General features: G+C 33.4%; 2 protein-coding genes across 2 annotated transcripts in view; both read left to right on the plus strand.

Annotated features, from left to right (window-relative positions):
* LOC105167440 (choline-phosphate cytidylyltransferase 2) overlaps positions 1-4,555 on the plus strand; it is a 5,006-nt gene extending 451 nt beyond the window's left edge. Inside the window, exons 3-9 of the mRNA XM_011087158.2 lie at positions 439-552; positions 978-1,073; positions 2,478-2,520; positions 2,655-2,810; positions 2,967-3,047; positions 3,870-3,980; positions 4,086-4,555. Of these exons, the coding sequence (XP_011085460.1) occupies positions 439-552; positions 978-1,073; positions 2,478-2,520; positions 2,655-2,810; positions 2,967-3,047; positions 3,870-3,980; positions 4,086-4,277 (793 nt within the window). The 3' untranslated portion in view covers positions 4,278-4,555. The remainder of the gene's footprint in view (positions 1-438; positions 553-977; positions 1,074-2,477; positions 2,521-2,654; positions 2,811-2,966; positions 3,048-3,869; positions 3,981-4,085) is intronic.
* Positions 14,986-17,908, plus strand: LOC105167441 (zinc transporter 5). Its single transcript, XM_011087159.2, has 3 exons — positions 14,986-15,709; positions 17,164-17,313; positions 17,478-17,908. Exons 1-3 carry the CDS (start codon positions 15,131-15,133, stop codon positions 17,781-17,783), a joined length of 1,035 nt encoding a protein of 344 aa, XP_011085461.1. The 5' UTR covers positions 14,986-15,130; the 3' UTR covers positions 17,784-17,908.

A 23,560-nucleotide genomic window follows, 5' to 3' on the forward strand; every position in this document is an offset into this window, starting at 1 on the left:
TTGGGCAGGTACTGTTATTTGTGGTTGTTGATGGGTTGCCAGATATTATGCCCCAGTGTTTGGTTTTTTACTTCCATTTTCTCACGTTACATGTTAGTATTTGTTTTTGAAACTTTGAATTTTTCTGAATGTTTGTGGGTTTGTTCTTGGTTGTTGAAATTTTGTTACTTTTACTCGTTAATCTCGTGTTTGGTTTTCTCTCCGTGTTGCTTTTGTTGGTGAATAGGATTATGTAAGATCATGTTTCCGTATTTTGACCCTTTCATTTTAGTCTTTTGAATTAGCATCAGCGTAATTTTTCTCTTTCTGGGATCAAATTGATGTTAAGATATGAATTCTGCCTGGGTTGTTAATTTCTCTAGGTTAATGAGTATGTACCTATTTGGTGCTATTTACTAGTTATTGCGAATCGTCTTATGGTGCCATGTGTCTATGCAGGTTCCCGAATACATACTTGCTGGTGGGATGCTGCAATGATGAGACTACGCATAAGTACAAGGGCAAGACTGTTATGACCGAATCAGAGCGCTATGAATCCCTTCGTCATTGCAAGTGTGGTTCTTTTCCCTCTTGTGCATTTTGTGTGTCTTTGTTTGCATTTGTGGAGGCTTCATTTGACGACATTTATAGCTTACTTAATGCAGTTTAGCCACTGTCAGAGGGTTGGTTGTATTTGGTAGTGTACATGAAGTGGTATGTAACTTCTTGCATTCTTACTTGAGGATGTCCATTGGAAGCTTTTGGCATGATAAGATTAATGATTATGATCTGGTGTTCTAATCATTTCCGTTCTGCATGCAAGCTATCATGAGTTGTGCATGACCGCATGCATTATGTTATTCGTGAAGCATGATTCTTGGAATATTACTTTTAGTAATTGGATGACTCGTAGTTTGTTCAATTTTTATGCTTCTTTTAATAACTCCATCGCTTGTTGATTACATGAAATTATTTGACATCTAGCTTTTCTTTCTCAGGTGGGTTGATGAGGTTATTCCTGATGCCCCATGGGTAATAAATCAAGAGTTTCTTGACAGAAACAAAATTGATTATGTGGCTCATGATTCTCTACCGTAAGAGTTTCTCATTTCGAAAGTTTCCTTTCACAACAGAAGTTTGGATAATGTTATTTGAAGATGCTGAAAAGATAAAAGAAGGCTTTTATACTTTCTCTCCTTTATCTGTCAGTGGCTTTAGCACTTTGATTTAGAAATGATAATCACTTTAACTTCTAATACAAAATCTGCTAGGGGTTACAATGGAAGTTGGGTTGTTAGCTAAAATCATTTAAGTCAAAATGCTAACTCTTGCTGTTGTTTGCTGAGCTCTTACCTTAATGCTTATGAGCTTTTAGCTACATTAAGCATTTTGAGTTGTTTTCATTACCTCCATCCTCTCCAAAAGTTAGGCTGAAATATTAATTAAGAGCAGGTCGAGACTTATTCAACTAATGGTAGTTTTTTCAATCTGCAGACGTTTTCATAGAGAATTAACAACCCATTGAAGTAATAATGTTCCTGAACTGAACTGGCCAATTTATTTATATATGTGTCTTTCCGTATCTTTATAAATATTGCATCTATGCAATTGACATGTTTGTCCTTTACTATGCGGTCATATTCTTTTAGTTCATCACGATTTCAAAGAATTTAACTTTCAAACTTTAAGCTGCTGTTGTAACTCATGACCAAATATTTTTCCACCTTTCTCCTCTTATTTTAGTAGTTCTGCAAATATCCCCAAAAGTTTTCAATCTTATTACTTCTTGATATTTTTATGGATTTCAGCATATATTTAAAGCATAAAATTTGCCAAATGGTGCCTTGATGAACTCCCTGAAAGAAGTTGAAATTGAGTTAGGTTTGGCTATCTGATTTGTTACTCTAAAACTCCTTATTTTTGTACCACATGCAGTTCTTTTTAAATTAATGGATAGAATCCAAAATTTATTGGATCCCCTATTGATATGATGTAAAAGCTTTCTAGATACTTACCCTTGATCAGCCAATTGAGTTATACTCTGTTCGCAAAAATTAAAACACAGAATAACCTTTGTTTCTCTTGTAGTCCTCTCCGTCTCTTCAGTTTTATCATAAGAAATTGTATTGCATGCGGAATGATCTTGGATCAAACATAAGCATTAGATGAAATACGATTAAAATAAATTCAGAATAATAAGTTTTTGCATGCAATCACAGAAACTGTTTGTAAGAGCACTTCTTTTCGTTATTATGCATCAATATGCCAAGAACATAGATTAGCTTGATAAAGATTTGCATTGATTAGTGTAATTGACTCTCAATTAAGTGTTGATATCAGAAATGGTACGGTAATAACCATGTGACTGAATTGAACTGGTTTCATGATAAAAATTTCGCATTTCACTTACTGAATAAGTAGGTTTGGCTTAAAACTATTTATTCAAAATTCCAGCAACCATTCATTTATGCCCTTGGGGCAATGTCACCTTTTTACAGTTATGCTGATGCAAGTGGAGCTGGAAAGGATGTTTATGAATTTGTAAGAATTTTATTCTATCCATAATTTTTTGATTTGATAAATATTTTCTCTAAAGTTTCTATGCTTTTCAGTGGGCGGTGTCTCTTTTGCTTGTTGACACCTAATTATCATAGGTTATTAACCTCTAAATATAGGTGAAAGCTGTTGGAAGATTTAAAGAGACTAAAAGGACAGATGGAATTTCTACATCAGATGTCATTATGAGAATAGTAAAGGATTATAACCAATATGTGATGCGCAATTTGGATCGTGGATATACAAGGAAGGAGCTTAACCTCAGTTATGTTAAGGTATGACAATTCCATATATTCTTGTTCGTTGTCATGAATTGATAACGATGTACCTCAATTCATCTGCCTACTTGGGTTACTAAAACCTGGTTTGGTATTAGTGACTTTGGTATCAATAACACTGGTGATTTTTATGATTCTCTCTCATATGGGCAGGAAAAGCGACTGAGAGTGAATATGAGACTGAAGAAACTGCAAGAGAAAGTCAAGGAGCATCAAGAGAAAGTGGGTGAAAAGGTACTCTTTTTGATGAAAATGTTGGCTTATTTGTTCTCTTGTCCAATTTCAACTTATTATCTATACTGAATCACAAAAGTTTAAGTAGAATAATGCCTTTCAGCATATTTATGTTTTTAAAGTGGCAGGTGATAAGAAGAGGAAACTATTAAAATGGAGCACAATATTATATACATCTGGCATACAACTCCACATAAGTAGCGCACTTGTCTTCACCATTTACAGTGGGTACTACAAGCAGGCTCTATAGCCAACTCTTTAAGTTCGGTTGATAATTCAAGTTCAGAACATAAATTTAGGGTTCCAGGTCATTCCTTTGACAACTATTTTGGAGGGTCGGGAAAAGATAAGTAGGAAGAAATCATAATCACTTTAGGCAAAAAAATGTGTTTTCGTCTTTCTTGGCGGATGTGTTGACTGTTGGGCAAGAAGGTAGGTTTAATTTATTTTAATTTAGTTAGGTTTGATATTCATATTGGTACCTTGATTATGCTCATGGTAAAATGTTTCTCTCTGACCTTTCTTTTTCTTAAAGGTTACCTGATTTGAAGTTTTCTCTAGACCTGAACATAAGGGAATAAAATGCCACCACATCAGACTATCATCAAAGTTCTCTCTTTTGATGATAATAATACGATTGTTAATTGTACTCCTGTAGGACCTGTACTCAGTTATTAAACCCTGCATGGTCGTGTGAATTCAAATATCTTGGATTTAGCATTGATTGTATTCTATTTAATGTCAAGTTGTTATCTATATCATATTGTTCAGCCTTCATCAATCACGTTTTCTTGCATGTATTCATTTAAAACTGTGTTTCAGATACAAACTGTTGCAAAAACAGCTGGTGTGCATCCTAATGTGTGGGTTGAGAATGCTGATCGATGGGTTGCTGGGTTTCTTGAAATGTTTGAGGAAGGTTGCCATAAAATGGTGAGTAACTCTCTCATGAACTTTTGAGTTTTGACTGCCTATGATCTTCCATATACTCCAGTTTTTATGCCTAATATCAACTTTTCGTCTCAACTTTTGTTTTAGGGGACTGCTATTAGAGACCGAATTCAGGGGAGTTTAAGAGGACAACAAGTGAGGGGTTTGCTGTCAAATGGCCATAAGAGTAGTAGTGACGATGACGACGATGACGGTGATGATTATGAAGAGTACTATTTCGAGGACGATGAAGAATATTATGATTATGAGGAATACTATGACAGTGATGGGAATATATGAGTCCCTGCTAATCATGCTGTCGCCTAATCTGTACTTGTGTTGTACAAAGGATCAAAGATTTTCATAGAGTAGATTAAAAGTAAATCCTTTTGTGGACATGGCAGTAGATGTTACTCAAGTCTTTTTAGGCTTTTATTTGATCTGCTGCTGTTATTTCTCTTCAATTGATGTTTTTGGTTCTTGTTGTTTTGATAGTCATCAAATTGTAATTAGTGTGGATGAAGATTTTGCCAAAGGAAAAATACCTTAGGGGAACTATCAGTCCCTTCTCTGTCATATTCAATTACTGTCATATTTTACAACTTGTTTATATATAATGAAATTTACATTTAAAATAAAAAAAATATTGCAGAGAAGAACATTTGTAGATTCCAGTTGATGTGCCCACATTTACTGTGACAAAGATGGGCGAATTCTCTGGAAAAGATGGCTGACTTTTACCTTCCTTTAAATTATTATTAGGTTAATAAACAATAGTTTTATTAGGAATATTTATTTTCTTCTAGAAAGGAAAGTGGTATCTAGTTTTATTAGGAAATAAATTAGTATAAATAGGTGATGTAATTTAAGACATCTCTCATCTATTATCGTTGCATTTTATAAAATTCTCTCTCTCTCTCTCTCTCTCTTGTGTTTCTCGTTAAAATGCTCAGCTAATTTCTATATTTTTTGTTAAAGATACGTAATTGATTTCATATATTGTGAGATCTGATTTGTGATTTTCATTTATTTGGGTGCTTGTGTCGTTCTCTAAACTCTTATTATAAATAATCTAATTTTTGAATGATAAAGTCAATTGTTCATTACATTTTGACTCCTTGCATCTTCTTCCATGCAGGTTCGCATTATCAACATTTCAAGAGTCGTTTCCTTTTGCTTGTGGCGCATTGTTCTATGAAATTCTTTCCATGAAGGTGGAAGTTTGTAAATGATGCGACACAATGAGGTTATCTCCAATTCTGATGTCCTCCAACTTAAGCTCTCCAACAATCTAATAAAATCTTGAGCTTGATCAACAACTGATTTGTTATCTACTATTGGAAGAAAAAAAAATTTGCTAGCAGCATATTTTTTCGCACCCGCCTTTTCGATATTATACTTACTCTACAATACTTTTCAAATTTTCTTTACAATAGAGTATATTCTATCATAATAAACATAATTATCATATAAAAAGTTCAGAAGATAATACCGATATTTGAACGCATCATTGTTGTAGTTCTCCACTTTCTCTTGGTAGATAACATACTCATCATCATTCATATTACTGTCATCGACCTTGTTTGGATTTTTCTCAATGAGAATATAAGAAACCTTGAGAAGGTTTAGGTAAAAAATACTTTACCCTTCCATATCTTGAAATGGGTACTATTGAAGCGAAAGGACTTGTTGAGATCTCCCTCACTGACATCCGTTGATTTTTTAACTGTACCCATTTGAATCTACTTAAAATTATTGTCTTAATAATAGTTGCAGTTGAAAAAATAAAAACAAATCTTCAAGTTGAGGTGTGAATATCTCGCTCTATTTAAGGAGATTCAAACCCACTGCACCAAAATATTCTCATTGGTCTAGCAGTATCACTCTTAACTTGTCCACTGTAAGATACAACGGCCCGACAACATCATATGATCTCTCACTCTAGATAAGTAGTAGAGTCCAAAGCTCCACAAAAAAAAAAAAAAAAATACCTTCCTACAACAAATATAACTCTCTTATAGAATAATCGTATGTAGTATATGTGTATATGTGTGTATAAAAAAAAAGAATGATGCTCCCTATTATAGGTGTAAAAATCATCCATTATTTTAATATGAATCAGTGGACAATTATGTGATGAGTTACAGAGATAGTGGGGATAAATTGCTAGTAATATGTATGAATATGGTGTAGTAGTGGGATGATGGTATTTAAGAAGAAATATTACAAATATTATGACCATAATCATCCATCAATACTACTAATCTCAACATCAATTCATGGAATATGAAGAGCTATATGTTATAATTTAAATATTAAAATGCAATATATACTAACATTTGACAAACACTTGGTACCACGTAAGTGAAGCTAACAATTCACAGGTAGGAAGTTGCTTAAGGTGGTTCCTTGGACATGTGATGTGCATGTGACGACAATTGTGACTGTCTTTACCCAATACAACTGTTGACACATGGTGTTGATAGGTTATTATTGCTGGACATTTGATTCCATTTGTTGGTCATGTTCCTAACAATGGTTGTCATTACGTTTATGTAATAATAGTCTGTGTGCTTGGCCTGCTAAATTGATTCGCTATAATATTCAATTTGTATTCAAATGTGTAGTAATGCAAGATCGGGATTTTTTTTCTCTCGTTATGGTAGCTTTTTTCTCTTGTTAAGAGAGATCTATTTTTCTTCTTACTTCTTGAGAGTGTGTCTTTAGGATAGCCATAACAGAGACCTTCCTTGCTGTTTTTGGTTTTATCCCTTTCGAGGTTTCACCATCACTATCATACACTGGTATTTATTCCGATGCTTACGAGCTTCATGGATGCTAATTCCCCCTTAATCTATTTATTTTCTCCTTTTTCCTTATCTCTTACTCTCGCTTTCTTTCATGATCCTTGATAGGGTTGATACTTTGATTTTATGCTTTTTTGGTTTTCACTCAGGGTACAGTAGATCTACTTAATTGTCTTTTCCACTCTGTTTGATACAAACTTAGGCCAGCCCTAGTACGATCTGGGGCTATGGATTGTGAAATCTCAAAACTCGGGAGACACCTTTCACTGTCTCCGGATGAGGCAGATGGTGTTGAGATCCCCCTAGGTCTGTGGCATGGAGATTCAGATCTGCCAGGATTCTGTATGGTGGGTAGACTTTTGTCGCATAAATCTTTCTTCGAAGCTTTTCGGCCCACAATCACCATGGCTTTTAATCCAATTAGAGGGCTTAACATACAGATGATAGAGGGAAACCGTGTTCTATTCCGATTAGATAATCATATGGATAGAACCTGAGTATTTGACAACTCTCTTTGGGCTTATGAGAAAAAACTCCTAGTGCTAAATTAAGTGGCCGCATAAGAGAATCCGGTGACATTGGACTTGGTGGTGTGATTTTCACGCTTACATTCACGATTTGCCATTCGAAAGATGAATAAGGATATCACACGTTTCATGGGCAATCAAATCGGGCAATTCAAGGATATTGATATAGATCATTCCACTGGTTTATTGGGTGCCTCGTTGAGAATCAGAGTCAATTTAAACATCACCAAGCCTATTAGAAGAGTCCTTCGAATCCGTGACGATTGTTGGGGATGAACAATTAATCTCTTTTACATATGAGAAACTACTAAATTTCTGCTACCTATGTGGTTGTTTAGGACATCTGGCGAAATCCTATGAGAAGTAGCTTCGACTAGATTTTATTAATCCAGAGGAGGATACCCTTTGGTCCATGGCTCCAAGCTCCTCATCCACACAATTCCAGGAACATACTAGAAGCTTCCAATTCTCAAGGATATGTTAGAAGCACACAACGACCTACCTTCACTACTGAGTCAATCTAAAGGCCCTTCGGTATTTGGTAATTTCTCAGAGGCGTCTTCCTCACATCACTCTTTCAACAACACCTCAAATTCACCTTAGGGGAACATGATTCAAAGTCATAGTGGTGTCAAACTCACCAAGCCTATCCATGTTGTACCTGAGAATCACCAGCTTCACATTGTCTTCCCGAACCCGAATAGCCAAAACCACAACCAATCCGACAAACACCAGAGGGCCCCCTTCGCTCCAATCAATCAAGTAGAGGATACCCCAACTCGTTTTTTCCAAATACCTGGCTTAAACTACTACTCCCCTACTATACCAAACACCCTTACCTTCCCAGAAAAGATCCCCGCCTGCTTGCCTTTTAACCCCATAACTGATGTTGATAATACCCTTTCCAATTCCAGAGCAATACTCTAGTCACAAGGAAAGAGAAATCACACCAACCCAGACTCAACATCACAATACCTTCCCATCACCTTATCAGGCGTATCCTTTCAGTCAACAAAAAGAAAATCTTTAGATGCTAACCCTACATTGTTGGATATTATTGCTAATGTTACTCACAGAATGGTGGACGAGGAACTCCCTAAACATAGCTTTTTCAACTCAGCGGCAAGGACTGTAGAGCAACCCAGCCGAAACCAATAATTACTCTATTTTGGAACTATTAGGGGTTTGGGGCCCATTGGACAATTCAAGTCCTTAGGGAGATGATCCGATCTCTAAAACCCGACTTACTTTTTTTTTTAAAGAAATTAAGTGCAACGCTAGAAGAATCGATGGTATTAAATGGTCGTTAAATATCCATGGTTTATGTGTTGAGTCCATTGGCAAGAGTGGGGGCTGACTTTGATGTGGAGAAAACAAATTAATGCCACCATTCAATCATACTCGAAGAACCATATCGACGCCTCAATTAAATATGACAATCAGTCACCAGTTTGGAGATTGTTTGGAATTGATGGTGAACCGAAAGCAGCCGACAAAAAGAAAATTTGGCGTTGCTCTCCCAACTGTATGCAAAATCATGTCGCCCATGGTTTTGTATAGGAGATTTCAATGAAATTCTAGACAACTTAGAAAAGGAAGGAGGCAACACACGGCCTCCCTGGCAGATGAAGGATTTCAAGACAGCTTTAGAAAAGAATGGTCTGCTTGACCTTGGATTCGAAGGACATCCATTTACATGGTGCAACCACCATGCGAGCCTAAACATAATTTTGTAGAGCTTGTGCTAGTGATCAGTGGATGAAACTTTTTCCAAATGCTCAGGTTTAACATCTCTCCTCTATTAGTCTGAATGGAGCCTCCAAAAGTTTAGTCACACCAAGTTAACAAACCATTCAGGTTCAAAGCGGCACGTGTTGGACAAGAAGATTGCAATAAAGTCATTACAAGAAGATGGCCTACTAACACAATAGGAACAAGCAATGACAATTTCTTAACCAGACTATTCATATGCTGGGCAAACTTGAAAAAATTGAATACTTGTTCCAGAGAGAATAGTATTGGAAAAAGGATTAAAAACTCGAAGAGAGACTAATTATCCTTAGAAAAGGAGCTATCCCAGGAGAAGCTAAAATGGAATAATTCTGACTGATATTGGAAGGAATTATATTGGAAGCAACAAGGGAAGAAACACTGGCTGAACCTAGGGGATAAAAACACCTCATTCTTCCACGCTGCAACGATTGAGCATAAGAGAGTGAACCACATCAAAAGACTGAAGAGTGATGATGGTTGTTTAGTTGAAGATGAAGAAGGGATTCGGGGACTTATTTATCAGCATTTTGGAGAAGTTTTCAGAACTTGTCATCCAACGCCCGACGATCTGGAACAGGGGATGGAGTTTGTATGAAATAAAGCGGACGAAAGGATACAACTAAAAATAGTTTCAAAATTCAGGCACAAGTATTATAAAGACCGTTTCAGAAGTACCGACAAAAATAATGTAGCCATTCCAAATTACATCAAAACCATTCCAATTAAATTTTTTTTTTGACAAAATCAATATTAGGAACGTTTTTGTAATATTGTTACAATTCCCATCCCACATAGGAATAGTTTTGCCTGATGCGTTCCTAAATTTTTATAACGCCATTTGTATGGACGAATTTTCAATCGTTCCAAAAACCGCTCCAAATAAGTTCGGTGTCTTGCAAATCGTTCCAAATACAAAAAAAAAAAAAGAGAAAACCGTTCCTAAATCCCGCCTCTTTTTGTAGTGTTTATCCTTCGATGCTGAATTTTACATATTGACGAAAGAAATCACGTGTGCCTTATAATTTTGGCTCTTTCGATACCGAATTTTACAAAACTTGATTGAATAAAGTCATATTGCCGATACCAAAATTATGAAATATCAAAAAGTTATAAAACTATTTTATAACTATAAAATAAAGAATAAAAATACTAAAGTACCGAAATTATATGAACAAAAATATATTTAAACCAATTTATTCGTATATGCAATACAGTGTGTGTCGTCCCTGACTTGCTCTCTATGATACAGAAGTTTGCAATTGAAGGAAAATTTGGTTGACTGGTCGTTTGTTGATGAGGCTCACATCGTATGTGTCTTGGGCTATAAAGAATAAACTTACTAATGATTTTGATATATCTCTTTTGTATATCAAAGAAAAGATCAAACAGCTGCACTGAATTGAAAGGATTCAGAGCAGAGTGAAGAAGAAGGAAAGAAGGCTGCAGCATATGGACACGTCTTTTTCTTTTACTTATAAAATCGCTATTTTGGTTAGTGTGACTCTTACTATCCGTTTTTGACCTCTTTTTCACAAGAAACAGTTGGTTAGTTGTTAACCACTTCTTGCTGTGTATAAATGGGACTGCAAACCCATGTTCTGTAGATAACTTTCTACACAAATAGAATGAAATTTCCTTCTTGATTCTTGATATTTTCTTGGCAGTTTTTTCCCGTGAATGTCTAAGCAATTGGCTTAGATTTTAGCATGGTATTAGAGCAAAAAAGATCCATATTCATTCCAAAAGATAGAGGGATTACTATGGCTGACAAGAAACCTTTAGAAGGAGGAAAACAGGATGAGACAAAACAACAGAACTTCTCAGAAAACATGAGGCTACAAGGAGGGGATAATCCAGGCATAAGCCTAGTTACAACACCCTTTGATGGAAGTAATTACTTCACATGGGTCAGATCAATTAGATTTGCTCTTGGCGCAAGATGAAAAAAAGGTTTCATAGATGGAAGTTGCCTCAGACCTGAATCAGACATCAATGAAATCAAGCAATGGAGAAAGACAGACTGTATGGTAGTATCTTGGATCCTAAACTCTATATCAAAAGATATAGCAGAGGCTTTCTTATACACAACCTCTTCAAGAAGTCTTTGGCTTTATCTTGAGGCAAAATTTGGTCAGAGCAACGGACCCCTTTTATATCAAATACAAAGAGAAGTCAGTACTGTTTCACAAGAAAACAAAACTTTAGCCGCTTACTTCTTCAAGCTCCAGAAACTATGGGATGAAATGACAAGCTTGAATCCAGTACCTGTGTGTTCCTGCGGAGCTGGAACAAAATTTGCAGAGAAGATTTCTTTTACCCAGCTAATTCAGTTTCTAATGGGTTTAAATGATGCATATGACCATGTTCGTAATCAAATTTTACTGATGGATCCATTGCCCTCAATAGGGAAAGCATATTATATGATCTTGCAGGTTGAGAAACAAAGAGAAGTTAATTCGAGGAATCTTAAGCTTGACAAAGAGGAGGTCATGGCTGTCCAGACCATGGACACAAGAAAGCATAATGCATTCAAAAATCCAATCAAGAAAAGGATTGCCACTGAAAAGAAACAGACATACTGCACTTACTGAAAGAAAACAGAGCACTTGAGAGAGGGCTTTTTTGAACTTAATGGCTATCCTGACTGGTATGATGACCTCATAAAGAAAAGAAAAGGAGGAAACAAGCCTATGTTCAACAGATCATTCAATGCATATATGGAAGAAGGAAAAAGAAACAACCAAGGCCCACCTCACAATGAAAGCCACCTGTCAGAATTAATCAAGGCTGAGGTAAAAAGAGCTTTACATAGCTCAGACTTTTCCCAGAACTATTCCAACAGTACATATGCAGAAAACTCTGTCAACTTTACAGGTACTCTCTTTTATAAAAATTTATCTGTTTCTGAAGAAAACTGGATCATGGACAGCGGTGCTTCAGCTCACATATCCATGAATCCAGACCTGTTTCACAATATGAGGAAGCCTAACACTATGAATTTTGTTAAATTGCCTGATGGGAATATGTATCAGATAAAACAGATAGGAGACATAAGAGTTTCTGATAAATTGATGCTCAAGAATGTGCTTTACATACCCGATTTTAAACATAACCTTCTGTATATTAATGCATTATGTGAGACAGGTAATACGAGTGTACTCTTTACCAATTTTCAATGCTTTGTGCAGGACCTTGTGACTAAAAAGGTCATTGCTATAGGTAATAAGAGAGGAAAGCTATACCTCCTTAAACATGATCAGTATTGCAGGAAGCAAGAAACTCCCAAGCATGTGGCTCATTTCCAAAATTGTGTTGAAGACCTGAGCCATCAAAAAAGGGAAAGCAAACAAGCTAGCATATGGCATAATAGGTTAGGACACCCTAGCAAGGACACTGTCTGTCATCTGCCTTTTAAAATAGATGGAATAGATGATGTTCTCATTACTGCAGCAACAAGAGACCTAATAGAAGATGTGAAGAGATATTTAGACAATCTCTTTACTATAAAAGACCTTGGGGAAGCACAATACTTCTTTGGTCTTGAGCTTCACAGATCACAAAAGGGGCTGATGGTGTCACAAAATAAATACATTCAGGACATCATAAGAGATGTTGGCTTGGAAGAAGGGAAATCAACTTTAACACCTTTGTCTCCTGGGCTAAATTTTCCCCTAGAATCAGGGAAGCCCTTGAAAGAAGCAAGCAGATACAGAAGGCTCATAGGAAGATTGTTGTACCTTGAGTTCACAAGACCGGATATTTGTTTTGCCACACAACAATTGAGCCAATTTGTTCAAGAGCCTTGTGAAGAACATTGGCATGCTGCAACTTACCTGATCAGATATTTGAAAGGGAACCCCACATCAGGTTTGTTTTACTCAGCAAATAATAAGCTTAATCTCACAGCCTTTTCTGATGCAGATTAGGCAACTTGCAAAAGGACAAGGAGATCAATCACTGGATATTGCATCTTCGTGGGTACTAGCCCTATTTCATGAAAATCAAAGAAACAAACTACTGTTTCTAGATCCTCAGCTGAGGCAGAATATAGGAGCATGGCTGCTACTGTGTGCGAAATCGTATGGGTGAATAATCTGCTTAAGGAACTACAGATACAAGTTTTAACCCTTTTATTGTGATAACAAAGCTGCGCTTCATATAACTGAAAACCCATTTTTCCACGAACGGACAAAACATATTGAGATAGACTGTCACATTGTGAGGGATAAGTTCAAAGAATGACTAATTCAGCCTATGTACCTTGCTTCCAAAGAACAAACGGCAGACTTATTCACAAAGGTGTTGACAAGGAACACCTTCTCTTACCTATACTCCAAGCTGGGATTGGTTACTGGAGACTCAATTCCAGCTTGCGAGGGGGCTGCTGGAATTCATGAACTGAAAGGAAGAAAAGATCAAACAGCTGCACAGAGTTGAAAGGACTCAGAGCAGAGTGAAGAAGAAGGAAAGAAGGCTGCAGCATATGGACACGTCTTTTTCTTTTACTTATAAAGTCGTTATTTTGGCTAGTGAGACTCTTACTATCCGTTTTTGACCTCTTCTTCACGAGAAACAGTTGGTTAGTTGTTAACCACTTCTTGCTGTGTATAAATGGGATTGCAGACACATGTTCTGTAGATAACTTTCTACGCAAATAGAATGAAATTTCCTTCTTAATTCTTGATATTTTCTTGGCAATTTATTCCCGTGAATGTCTAAGCAATTGGCTTAGATTTTAGCACTCTATGATACAAAAGTTTGCAATTGAAGAAAAATTTGGTTGACTGGTCATTTGTTGATGAGGCTCACATCGTATGTGTCTTGGGCTATAAAGAATAAACTTACTAATGGAATAAAAGTAGGAATAGAATGATTTTGATATATCTTTTTTGTATATCAAAGAAATGAAAAAAAAAATTAAATTAATCTTTTTTAAAAATTACTTATTTATATATTTTATAAATAATAAAATAAAAAAACACCAACTAATTAGCAACGTCTTATTACTTAAGAAATATTATTTTGAAATCTTAAATTAATTATAAATTTATAATATATATTATTGAATGTTTTCATATATTTAAATAATTTTAATAAATATTTATTACTTACATACTTTAGCGTCAATATAAAAAATGTAGAATATAACAGTATGTGGTATATATGCTATTAAAGAATATTTTATGCTTAGTAATATTAATAAAGATATTAATATTTTTCAAGAAATAAATAATTCACGTGTTAGGATAGAATCATTAATTCCTTTCCTAATTAGGAAATAGGAATTTCTATGAAATCATCAATTCTTTTTGTTACTTATACCAATCACATATATAAAATTATCGATTTTATTATCACTCCATTCCTATATACCAATCATAACTTTAATATAATATGGTGCTTAGTAGTTGATGTTCCTAGCAACGGAGAATGAAATTAAAATTTTTTTAATTCCTTTATTACCTTAATTATGAGGTTGGTATTGAAATTTATTTATTAAAAACAAATTAAACATCGTAATCCATTTTTTAATATTAATTTTTGTAAAATTAATTATCTCATAATCAATTATGCACAGTGCAACGGACCCGAATTTGACGAGCAAATTAGCTATGTATTTTTGCTAAATTTCATAGGTTATATTAAAACTCATACTTTGTATTTCATTATTCTCAAGTAACACGCATAAAATATATGATTGTAATTAAATAACTATCAAAATATAAATTGGATATTACAATTCTAAATACGGACATACATGCATCAAATTTCAACTATTCTTTTCACTAAAATTTAATAAATAAAATCGAATTAATATGTTTCTTTTTCTCACTTAATATTAATTCAGTTTTGCACTAAAATCACAAGCAAATTTTGCAGTGCGATTCCACTAAGGTCTTTGGTTCTTTGATCACGACGATGTTCCCGTTTCCTTAAAACTCTCAAATATGTCGACATTTTCATCCCTCCTATGTTTTCCTAAAATCACCCCTTTAAAATCAAACCCATTCTTGATCGTAAAATCCCACAACAAGATTTCGATTTAATGGGAATTTCCTCTTCTGTTAGAATGAAAACTTTCTTCTGGGCTTCCATCATTCTCCTTCCGGCGGTTGTGTTGGCAGAATGCACCTGCGAGCTCAAAGGAGAGGAAGATCGGAACAGGGCTGGGGCTTTGAAGTACAAGCTCGCTGCCATTGTGGCGATCCTGGCCGCCAGCGCCGTCGGGGTCTGCCTCCCGGTGCTGGGCAGGACGGTGGCGGCGCTGAGCCCGGAGAGGAACTTGTTCTTCATCTTGAAGGCGTTTGCCGCGGGAGTGATTCTGTCGACGGGTTTTATTCATGTTTTGCCGGATGCGTTTGAGAGCCTGACATCGCCATGTCTCGGGGAGAAGCCGTGGGAGGATTTCCCGTTCGCGGGGTTCGTTGCTATGGTGGCGGCGATCGGGACATTGATGGTGGATACGTATGCGACGGCGCATTACCAACGGCAGGCGGAGAAGAAGAACTGTAAGAAGGAGGAGGAGGAAGAAGGGATGGTGCCGGTTCACACGCATGCTACGCATGGGGCGGTGTCGTTGGAGTCGGGGGAGACTGAACTGCTTCGTCATCGTGTCATCTCTCAGGTATTTACGTTCCTTGAAAGAAAATTGAACCAGTTCAAAAGTAGTGTTTTTTTTTTTTTTTTCCTTTTTTCCCTCATTTGGGATTATCTATCTATATTAATATTAAGAGATAATAACAATTCTTTTTTTTGAAATTTGGTATAATTACACATAAACCTTATATAGTTTGAGAAATTATATTTAGTATCCCTAAAATTTACTTCCATCTAAAAAATAAGTCCCTCTATTAGATAAATTTCACCAAATTTATTGATGTTAGCAAACAAATTGGAAAAAAATCTATATTTACCCCTCGATTGACTTATTACTGACTTATTACAGGTCAAATAAATCTTTTTATGACCAAATTACCCTCATATGTCTTCACGCGTTATATTTCACTGTTATAATGGTAGTTTAGTTCAAAGAAAATTATTTGACCTACAATAAATCATTAATAAGTCAATCGATGGTAAATATTTATTTTCATTCAGTTTTTCTATTAATATCAGCAAATTTAGTGAATTATGACTAACGAAGGGACTTATTTGTTAGACGGAAGCAAACCTCAAGGGTGCTGGATGTAATTTCTCAAACCAACTGAGGTCTTCGTGTAATTATACCAAATCTCAGGGAAGGAAAGTGTAATTATCCCTAGTATTAATTTATATCTCTACTAATATAAAAAGAAAAGTCATTCCACACTCATAAATAACGATTAACGACACTATCGTGCCATTTTTTTGTGAGGTCAAAATTGCCGTTATTGATAAAATATATAACTTATTCAACTTTTTAAAATTTATGTTAATTGACAATCATTATTTCTTTCTTTCTTTCTTTTTATTATGTAATGTATTGATTTACATATTTTTTCTTATTTAAAGTATATTTTAAAGTGTAAAAATTTATTTATTATATGAATGTAGGAACGACGTGCCACAATGACTAGTATAAAAAGAAAAGTCCTTCGACATTTACAAACGGCGGTTAATGACACTGCCCCACTAATATTTTATGAAGTAAAAAATATTATTCTTGATAAAATAACTAAATTATTCAATTTATCAAAATTTATATTGAATGGTAAATTATTTTTTTTCTTTCTTTCTTTTTATTAATGTAATGTACTAGTTTATATCTTTTACTCTTATTCATAATATATTCTAAAGGTGAAAAATTATTTATTATATATACACAGGAACAGCGTGTCACATCAACTAATATATAAAAAATAAAAATTCTCTACACTCACAAATGATGATTAGTGACACTACCCTACTAATTTTTAAGTATAAAATTATACTTCTATATGACAAATAAGATCACGGTGGTAACTTTTTTTTTTTTTTTTTTTCAGAGGGTGATTTGATGGTTTATATAATCTTTATATGATATTGGATGATTTAATTATATCATAGTAATCTTATAAGTAGAATTCAGGATTATGACAGTGTTGATATTATTGGTGGAAGGTTTTGGAGCTGGGAATCATAGTCCACTCAGTAATAATTGGCATTGCTTTAGGAGCTTCGGACAGTCCTAAAACCATAAGACCTCTCATTGGTGCATTGACCTTCCATCAGCTCTTCGAAGGCATTGGTCTTGGAGGTTGCATTACACAGGTATTATTATATCATACTCATACTGAGATGTCTTTTTATGTTATTCTTTAAAAATCACAAAATCCCGACACTTGGAGATTCGTGTCTTTTATCGATATGCATGATCATCAGTACAATTACATGCCACAAATACAAAATTTTACTAAGTATAAATATGTATACAGGCCAAGTTTGATGCGGCAGCAATAACATTAATGGCGATTTTCTTCTCCCTTACGACCCCGACAGGCATAGCCGTTGGCATCGGACTAAGCAACATCTACAGTGAGACGAGCCCGACAGCGCTGATCGTGGAAGGGGTGTTCAACTCGGCATCGGCAGGAATATTGATCTACATGGCCTTAGTTGATCTCCTTTCTGCTGATTTTATGAGTCACAAAATGCAAACCAATTTAAAGCTTCAATTGGGGGCCAATGCTTCTCTTCTTTTAGGTGCTGGTTGTATGTCTCTCTTAGCCAAGTGGGCATGAAACGATTTTAATTTTTTCTTTTTAATTCTTTTTAAAAATTGAAAACCAAAACAAATTTAGACAAACGCAAATGTTTGCGCTTCTAATCTTTTATTGCAAATTATTGTTATATTTTTCAATTTATATTTTTCTTTTTTTTTTATAGAAAAAACAATTTAGATATAATACAGTTTACCCCTTTAATTATTTCGGATGTAACATTCACCACTTAAATTAATAAGTGTAATTCTTAACCCTCTACGACTAAATATTTAGATAAGATTACCCTTATATTATATAAATACAACAAGGTTCTTTTTGTTTTCTTTTTAATATTTTTCATCTCAAATTCAATTTCAAATCTTTAGGAGTCGGAAGAAATATATTTTAAGTAGGATAAATTGCGTAAAACTCCTTTTTGTTTTCAAAATTTAGCTGAAATTCTCTATGTTAAAAAAAATAGGCAAAAAAACTTCCTATGTTATTCAAAATGTTGAATACCCTCAAATTCCGTTAGGTAAGTCCTAACGAACTTAATTTTTTGTTGAATTGACCATTATACCCTTTTTATAACAATCATTGATCTTCAATTACAAAAAAATGAATGGTCCAAATCATAAGTAATTTAATTAAATATATCTTTTTATTTATATATATTTATATATAAAATATAATACAATTGTATATAATATATATAAAATATAATGTATATATATGTATCTGTATCGGTGACTGGGCGACGTCGCCGTCACCCACTCACAAAAGGGGGACCTCGCATCGCCCCTTTCTGCTGTCCTCGCCACCCCCTTTTGAAGGGGCGGTAGCCAGATCCATCTCCCAGAGAAGATGAGCGACCTCTGTCTCCATCCACTACAACGCAATGATGGAGAACAAGGTAAACAAATAAAATATCTATTTTTTAAAAAATAAAGTAAAAATAATTTAATTTTTTGAAATTTTATATATTAAATAATTTAAATATAATTTGTAATAAATAATATAACTTAAAATAATTGATATGGGAATAGAGAAGGCTTCAGCAAGTTGTTGTCTTAAAGAGAATGCCCTCAGGTCTTTCTCTTTAATCGGTCTTTTTTCCAACCGGGGAACCTCCTTCGAAAGAGGAGGCGAGAGCTGATTCGTAGAAGCAGCTCGAAGCTAACATCTTGAGGAGAGTGGCTGAGACCCGGCTGCAAGCCTATCTGTAAGCCAAGACCAAGTCCGAGCTGCCTATTCCGAACAGAGAGAGGAATAGAATAACAGCTCTACTGATCTATTACCCTTAATTTTTTGCTATTTTGATATTTAATCAGTATAATTTATAAATAAATAAAATATATTTAAATTAAACTTAATTGATTTAATAATATATAATTATTTTAAGTTATTTTTATATTGCATATAAATTTTAATTTGAGTTTTGAAATTTATAATTTATATACACTTAAAGTAATTTTGAAAAAGGCTAAAAAATGAGGTCCACTCTCACAATAGGTGAGTGTTATACACTCCATTATTTTGTAATGGAGAGAGGTTTATTGCTCTATTTTATAAACACAAAGGGTTAGTTTGCCTATAAAATTAACATAGAGAGATTTATTGCTATTTCAACAAAATACAGAGGGTGTTATGCAAATTACCCATTTAAGTATAAGAAAGAAAAAAGTAACTAATAGTTCAATTTTTTAACGATTAAGAATTAAGTAATTAATGAGTAAAAATAATCGAAAAATACTTGTTAATTAAGTTGATAAAAATTGATAACTTTCTTTGCTGCCATGAGAGTTCCATATTGCTGAATAATCTGTAAGTACTCTCTGATCAGTATTTTATTTTGGGCATGCAGATAAATTTTAGGAGGGTGTTTAATTATGCTTATTTAAAAGATTTTATAAACTCATACATCTTCTCAAATATTTTTAGAGTTATAAGATCATATTTTGAAAAGGCAAAATTAGATTTTTGGTCCTGTAACTTTAGGTCATTAGTATTTTTGTCCTGTCACTTACTATATTTATATATTTAGTCCATTTTTTACGAACATAGTCCCAAACATCTCATATTTGGTCTTTTTCTGACAAATTTAGTCTTGTATTAATAATTTAGATCCTAACAAGTTATAATTATGGGACCAAAAATGAAATCTATTACAGCGTGAAAAAAGACCAAAATTATCAATACATAACTAAGTTTGTCAAAAAAAAAAGGGCCAAATATGATATGCTAGGGACTAAGTTTGTTAAAAAGAAAAAAACTAAATTTGTAAATTGAGAAGTTACAGGACCAAAAGTGTTAATGGCCTAAAATTAGAGGATAAAAAATGTAATTTTGCCTTTCAAAAATAAGTCCTAAGCTGTTGGACAAATAAAATTATGGAAGCTTATAAGATGTTAGTGACGATAAATCTGTAATTAATTTGAAAAAAATTGTTAAGATTTTAAAAATAAATTAGCAATTCCTTACTTTATTTTTAAAGAATTATAAGCTCTTAACATTTTATTTTTACAACTTATAAACTCTTTTTCTAAAAAAATTAACAAACACTTTAATAGTTAAATGCAACAACGGTGTTGACTTTACCTTATAAATATAGAACGTGAAAAGAAAGTTTTCGATTTATAAATGACTATTTTTTATCCAATAATAATTATTCAAGAATAATATTTATTATAATTACATTTACCCCCTTAAAAATATAAAATATTACAAGAGAAATGTGGAATTATTTTATTTTCTATTTTATTTAACACACACATATTATGTGTATAAACATGACATCATGTATTTTATTTTAAAATTTTTTTATACATGTGACGGTTGAATGAAGTAGAACATGGATCGGAGTTTGAAACAGAAAAATGAATTCGGAATAATGCACTATGTTTGGATTCATGTTTTCGCATTTTCCGAGACAAGATAAAACATACTCAATGTTTATTTTTATGTTTTTACAGCTTATTTGTGTGTTTTTTTGTTCTTCAACTTTCTATATAATATATATTTATACACTTATATATAAAATATAAAAAAGACATGATTTGATAATAAAAAGTAATTTTTGTCTCCCAAAAGTACAACATTAAACATATAATATATTATATATATACGTATTTAATATAAAAATATATATATAAGATATATGATTTGACAATGAACAGTGATTTTTGTCTCTCAAACTCAAACATCAAACCTACACCACTTATTTTAAAATATTTTAAATTACCTCAAAACACAAATTCAAACATACCATCTATCTTCAACATACACTTACTTATCTTTATTTTTCTCTCTCTATCTCCAAAACACAAATCCAAATACTATGATGGGGTTTGCGTACAACCCCTAAGATGCTCTATATAGATTAGGGCTAATTACATTTAAACCCCATCTGAAAATGTAAAATTATACTTTCTCCCAAAAAAGTTCTTAAATTACACTAACACCACCTCTAATGTATATGTGCACATATATATATGGAGTGAGGTTAATAACATTATATTTTTTCTTTTATAAGTACAAAATTATTATATATGAAATGACATTTGTGTAATGTAACCTCCAAAAGTAGTAGTTGATGGATGGTTAATGCACCAAGGAGAGGTCTTGTGGTTTTAGGGTTGCCGAAGCTCCTAAAGCTATTTCAGTACTTGAGTGTTTGCAAAAACTTCTACTTTTTGAGAAATAATTTTAGTAGAGAAAGTTGAAAGTTGTAATGGAATCAGAAGTGGATATGTTTGTAAAAATATATATAACAGATAAAAGCTATTATTTGCAAAAAAAATTACTCCTAAAATAAAGTTAATTGGTTAAAGACCGTTCCATCCATATGTGTTAAAAAACTATTATTTTTGTTTAGTTTTTGCATTTGTCTTTTGATAATATTAATTTTTCCTTAGAAAATAATAAACTTTATTTTAATTAATATATCTCATATTTAATTTTTTAAATATTTACCATTTATATTTTTAAATATTGAATACTAATGGAAAAACTGAATGTTTAATTCAATAATGTTTTTACTATGTAATAAAGTTGTTCATTTATGCACAATAAACAACCTAGCATGGCTGCCAAAAAATATATTTTTTAATTAATCATAAATTTAATTTATATTTTTCTATGAAATATAATATCCAATAAAATGAAAAATAAAAAATAAAAAGTTTAAAATATTAATATGTGAAATTATAAATTTTATTGGTGATAAATTACTCAAATTATTTAAAAACTCTAACATCCCTTATTATTCTCTCTCTCAATATACAGTACAAATAAGAGTATTCTTTTAATATTCACCCAAAAAAAAAGAGTATTCTTTTAATATCTCACTTAATTATGATCTGTCTTTTTGAGTTCTCCATTTTATCATGGCCTATCCACAACTAAGTTTTGGAAGTTTTCTTGTTTTCTTTTATAACCCCTCATAAGTTTTTTTTATTTCTCCGACAAGATTTAGTATCTTTGTTTATCAATTATTTTTATAAGTCAAAAAATATTTATATTAACTTATTATTTTATACATATATTATTTTTGTAAAATTAAATAATATAAATTATATAAATTTTTAATTGTTAAATAATTACTAAAGATTATGCACATATATCGAATGCTCCACACTTTTTTTCGGTAAAGATAAATTTCATAAACAAGAAGTACAGAAGTACATTACAATCATGAGACATTGTGAGCTTTCACCTCGACAAGCTAAGGGATCCGCCATAGGCGATATAGACCACATGAGCTAACAGAAAATAGTAATTCAGCACTAATAATCTTCTGTTCGAAAATCATGAAGAATAGTACTAGTAAGGGTACTTGCATCGCGGCGCACGTTCTCGAACCGACGTCGGTTGCGCTCCATCTAGATGTGATAGATTTGTGCTCCATCTAAATGTGATAGATCAGAGAAGCAAGTAATGCTCTATAGGCTGCATCAACGATGTGTCTCCCTCTCCATCGCGTCGAAGCCCATGTAACATCAGTAGACCAAGAACGGTTAGGCCAAGAAACCCGTATATGACGTCGAATCTCATCCAGGTAGTACCAGGAATAGCGATATTGGAAGAATAGGTAGTTGTGCGTCTTCAAAGAGTCATCGCCGCATAAGATACAGGAGTTGCCCAAGTAAGAAAGCCACGACTTGTCCAGTGTGGACAGTCGAGAATAGCCAACCAAAGTAGGAAGGTGTATCTGGGAATTTTGGAGGGACTCAAGAGTAGTGAATACTAGCCTACCTTGGGCCCTGACGGGGATAATAGGTGACCCAATGCAGCTACAATTGGCACGCCTGCGCCAGCACGCCACAGAATCTGATCGGAATCACCATGCACGACTTATTAGTTGGTGAAGAATCTCTAGAATTTTTTCAACAGTGTGGATCTTTCACTTTATTTTGGTGTCATACCAATTTTTGTTTGAATTAAATATTAAATTTAATTATAATTAAAGTAGAGTCGTATACAATATATATATATATATATATATATATATGAGTATCACATCAGTGTATGTGGCACAAAAATATAATAAAAGATCATTCAATTATTTTCAAACCTTTCTCACTATCTCATTTAGGGGTGTATACGAGTTAAGCTCGATCTTTTTTGGCGAGCTTGAGCTATATGTTGAGTTGTATGTCTCCAGTTCGAGCTCGGTTCCTATATGATGAGCCCGAACTGATTTTTTAATTTGACACTTATATATACTTGATTTTAAATATAATATTATATATATATATGAATATTAATAAAATTAATAAACTATCTACATTTGAATATTAAAAATAATAAATTCCAAG

This window comes from Sesamum indicum, linkage group LG8 (genome assembly GCF_000512975.1).
Source record: "Sesamum indicum cultivar Zhongzhi No. 13 linkage group LG8, S_indicum_v1.0, whole genome shotgun sequence".
In the NCBI taxonomy this organism is placed as follows: domain Eukaryota; kingdom Viridiplantae; phylum Streptophyta; class Magnoliopsida; order Lamiales; family Pedaliaceae; genus Sesamum; species Sesamum indicum.

What these genes read in the sequence shown, in the direction of transcription:
- LOC105167441 (XM_011087159.2), top strand. Translation starts at nt 15,131, where the DNA reads ATGGGAATTTCCTCTTCTGTTAGAATGAAAACTTTCTTCTGGGCTTCC. An exon ending in GTCATCGTGTCATCTCTCAG is followed by an intron (nt 15,710 to 17,163) that starts GTATTTACGTTC and finishes TATTGGTGGAAG; the next exon opens with GTTTTGGAGCTGGGAATCAT. An exon ending in TTGGAGGTTGCATTACACAG is followed by an intron (nt 17,314 to 17,477) that starts GTATTATTATAT and finishes ATATGTATACAG; the next exon opens with GCCAAGTTTGATGCGGCAGC.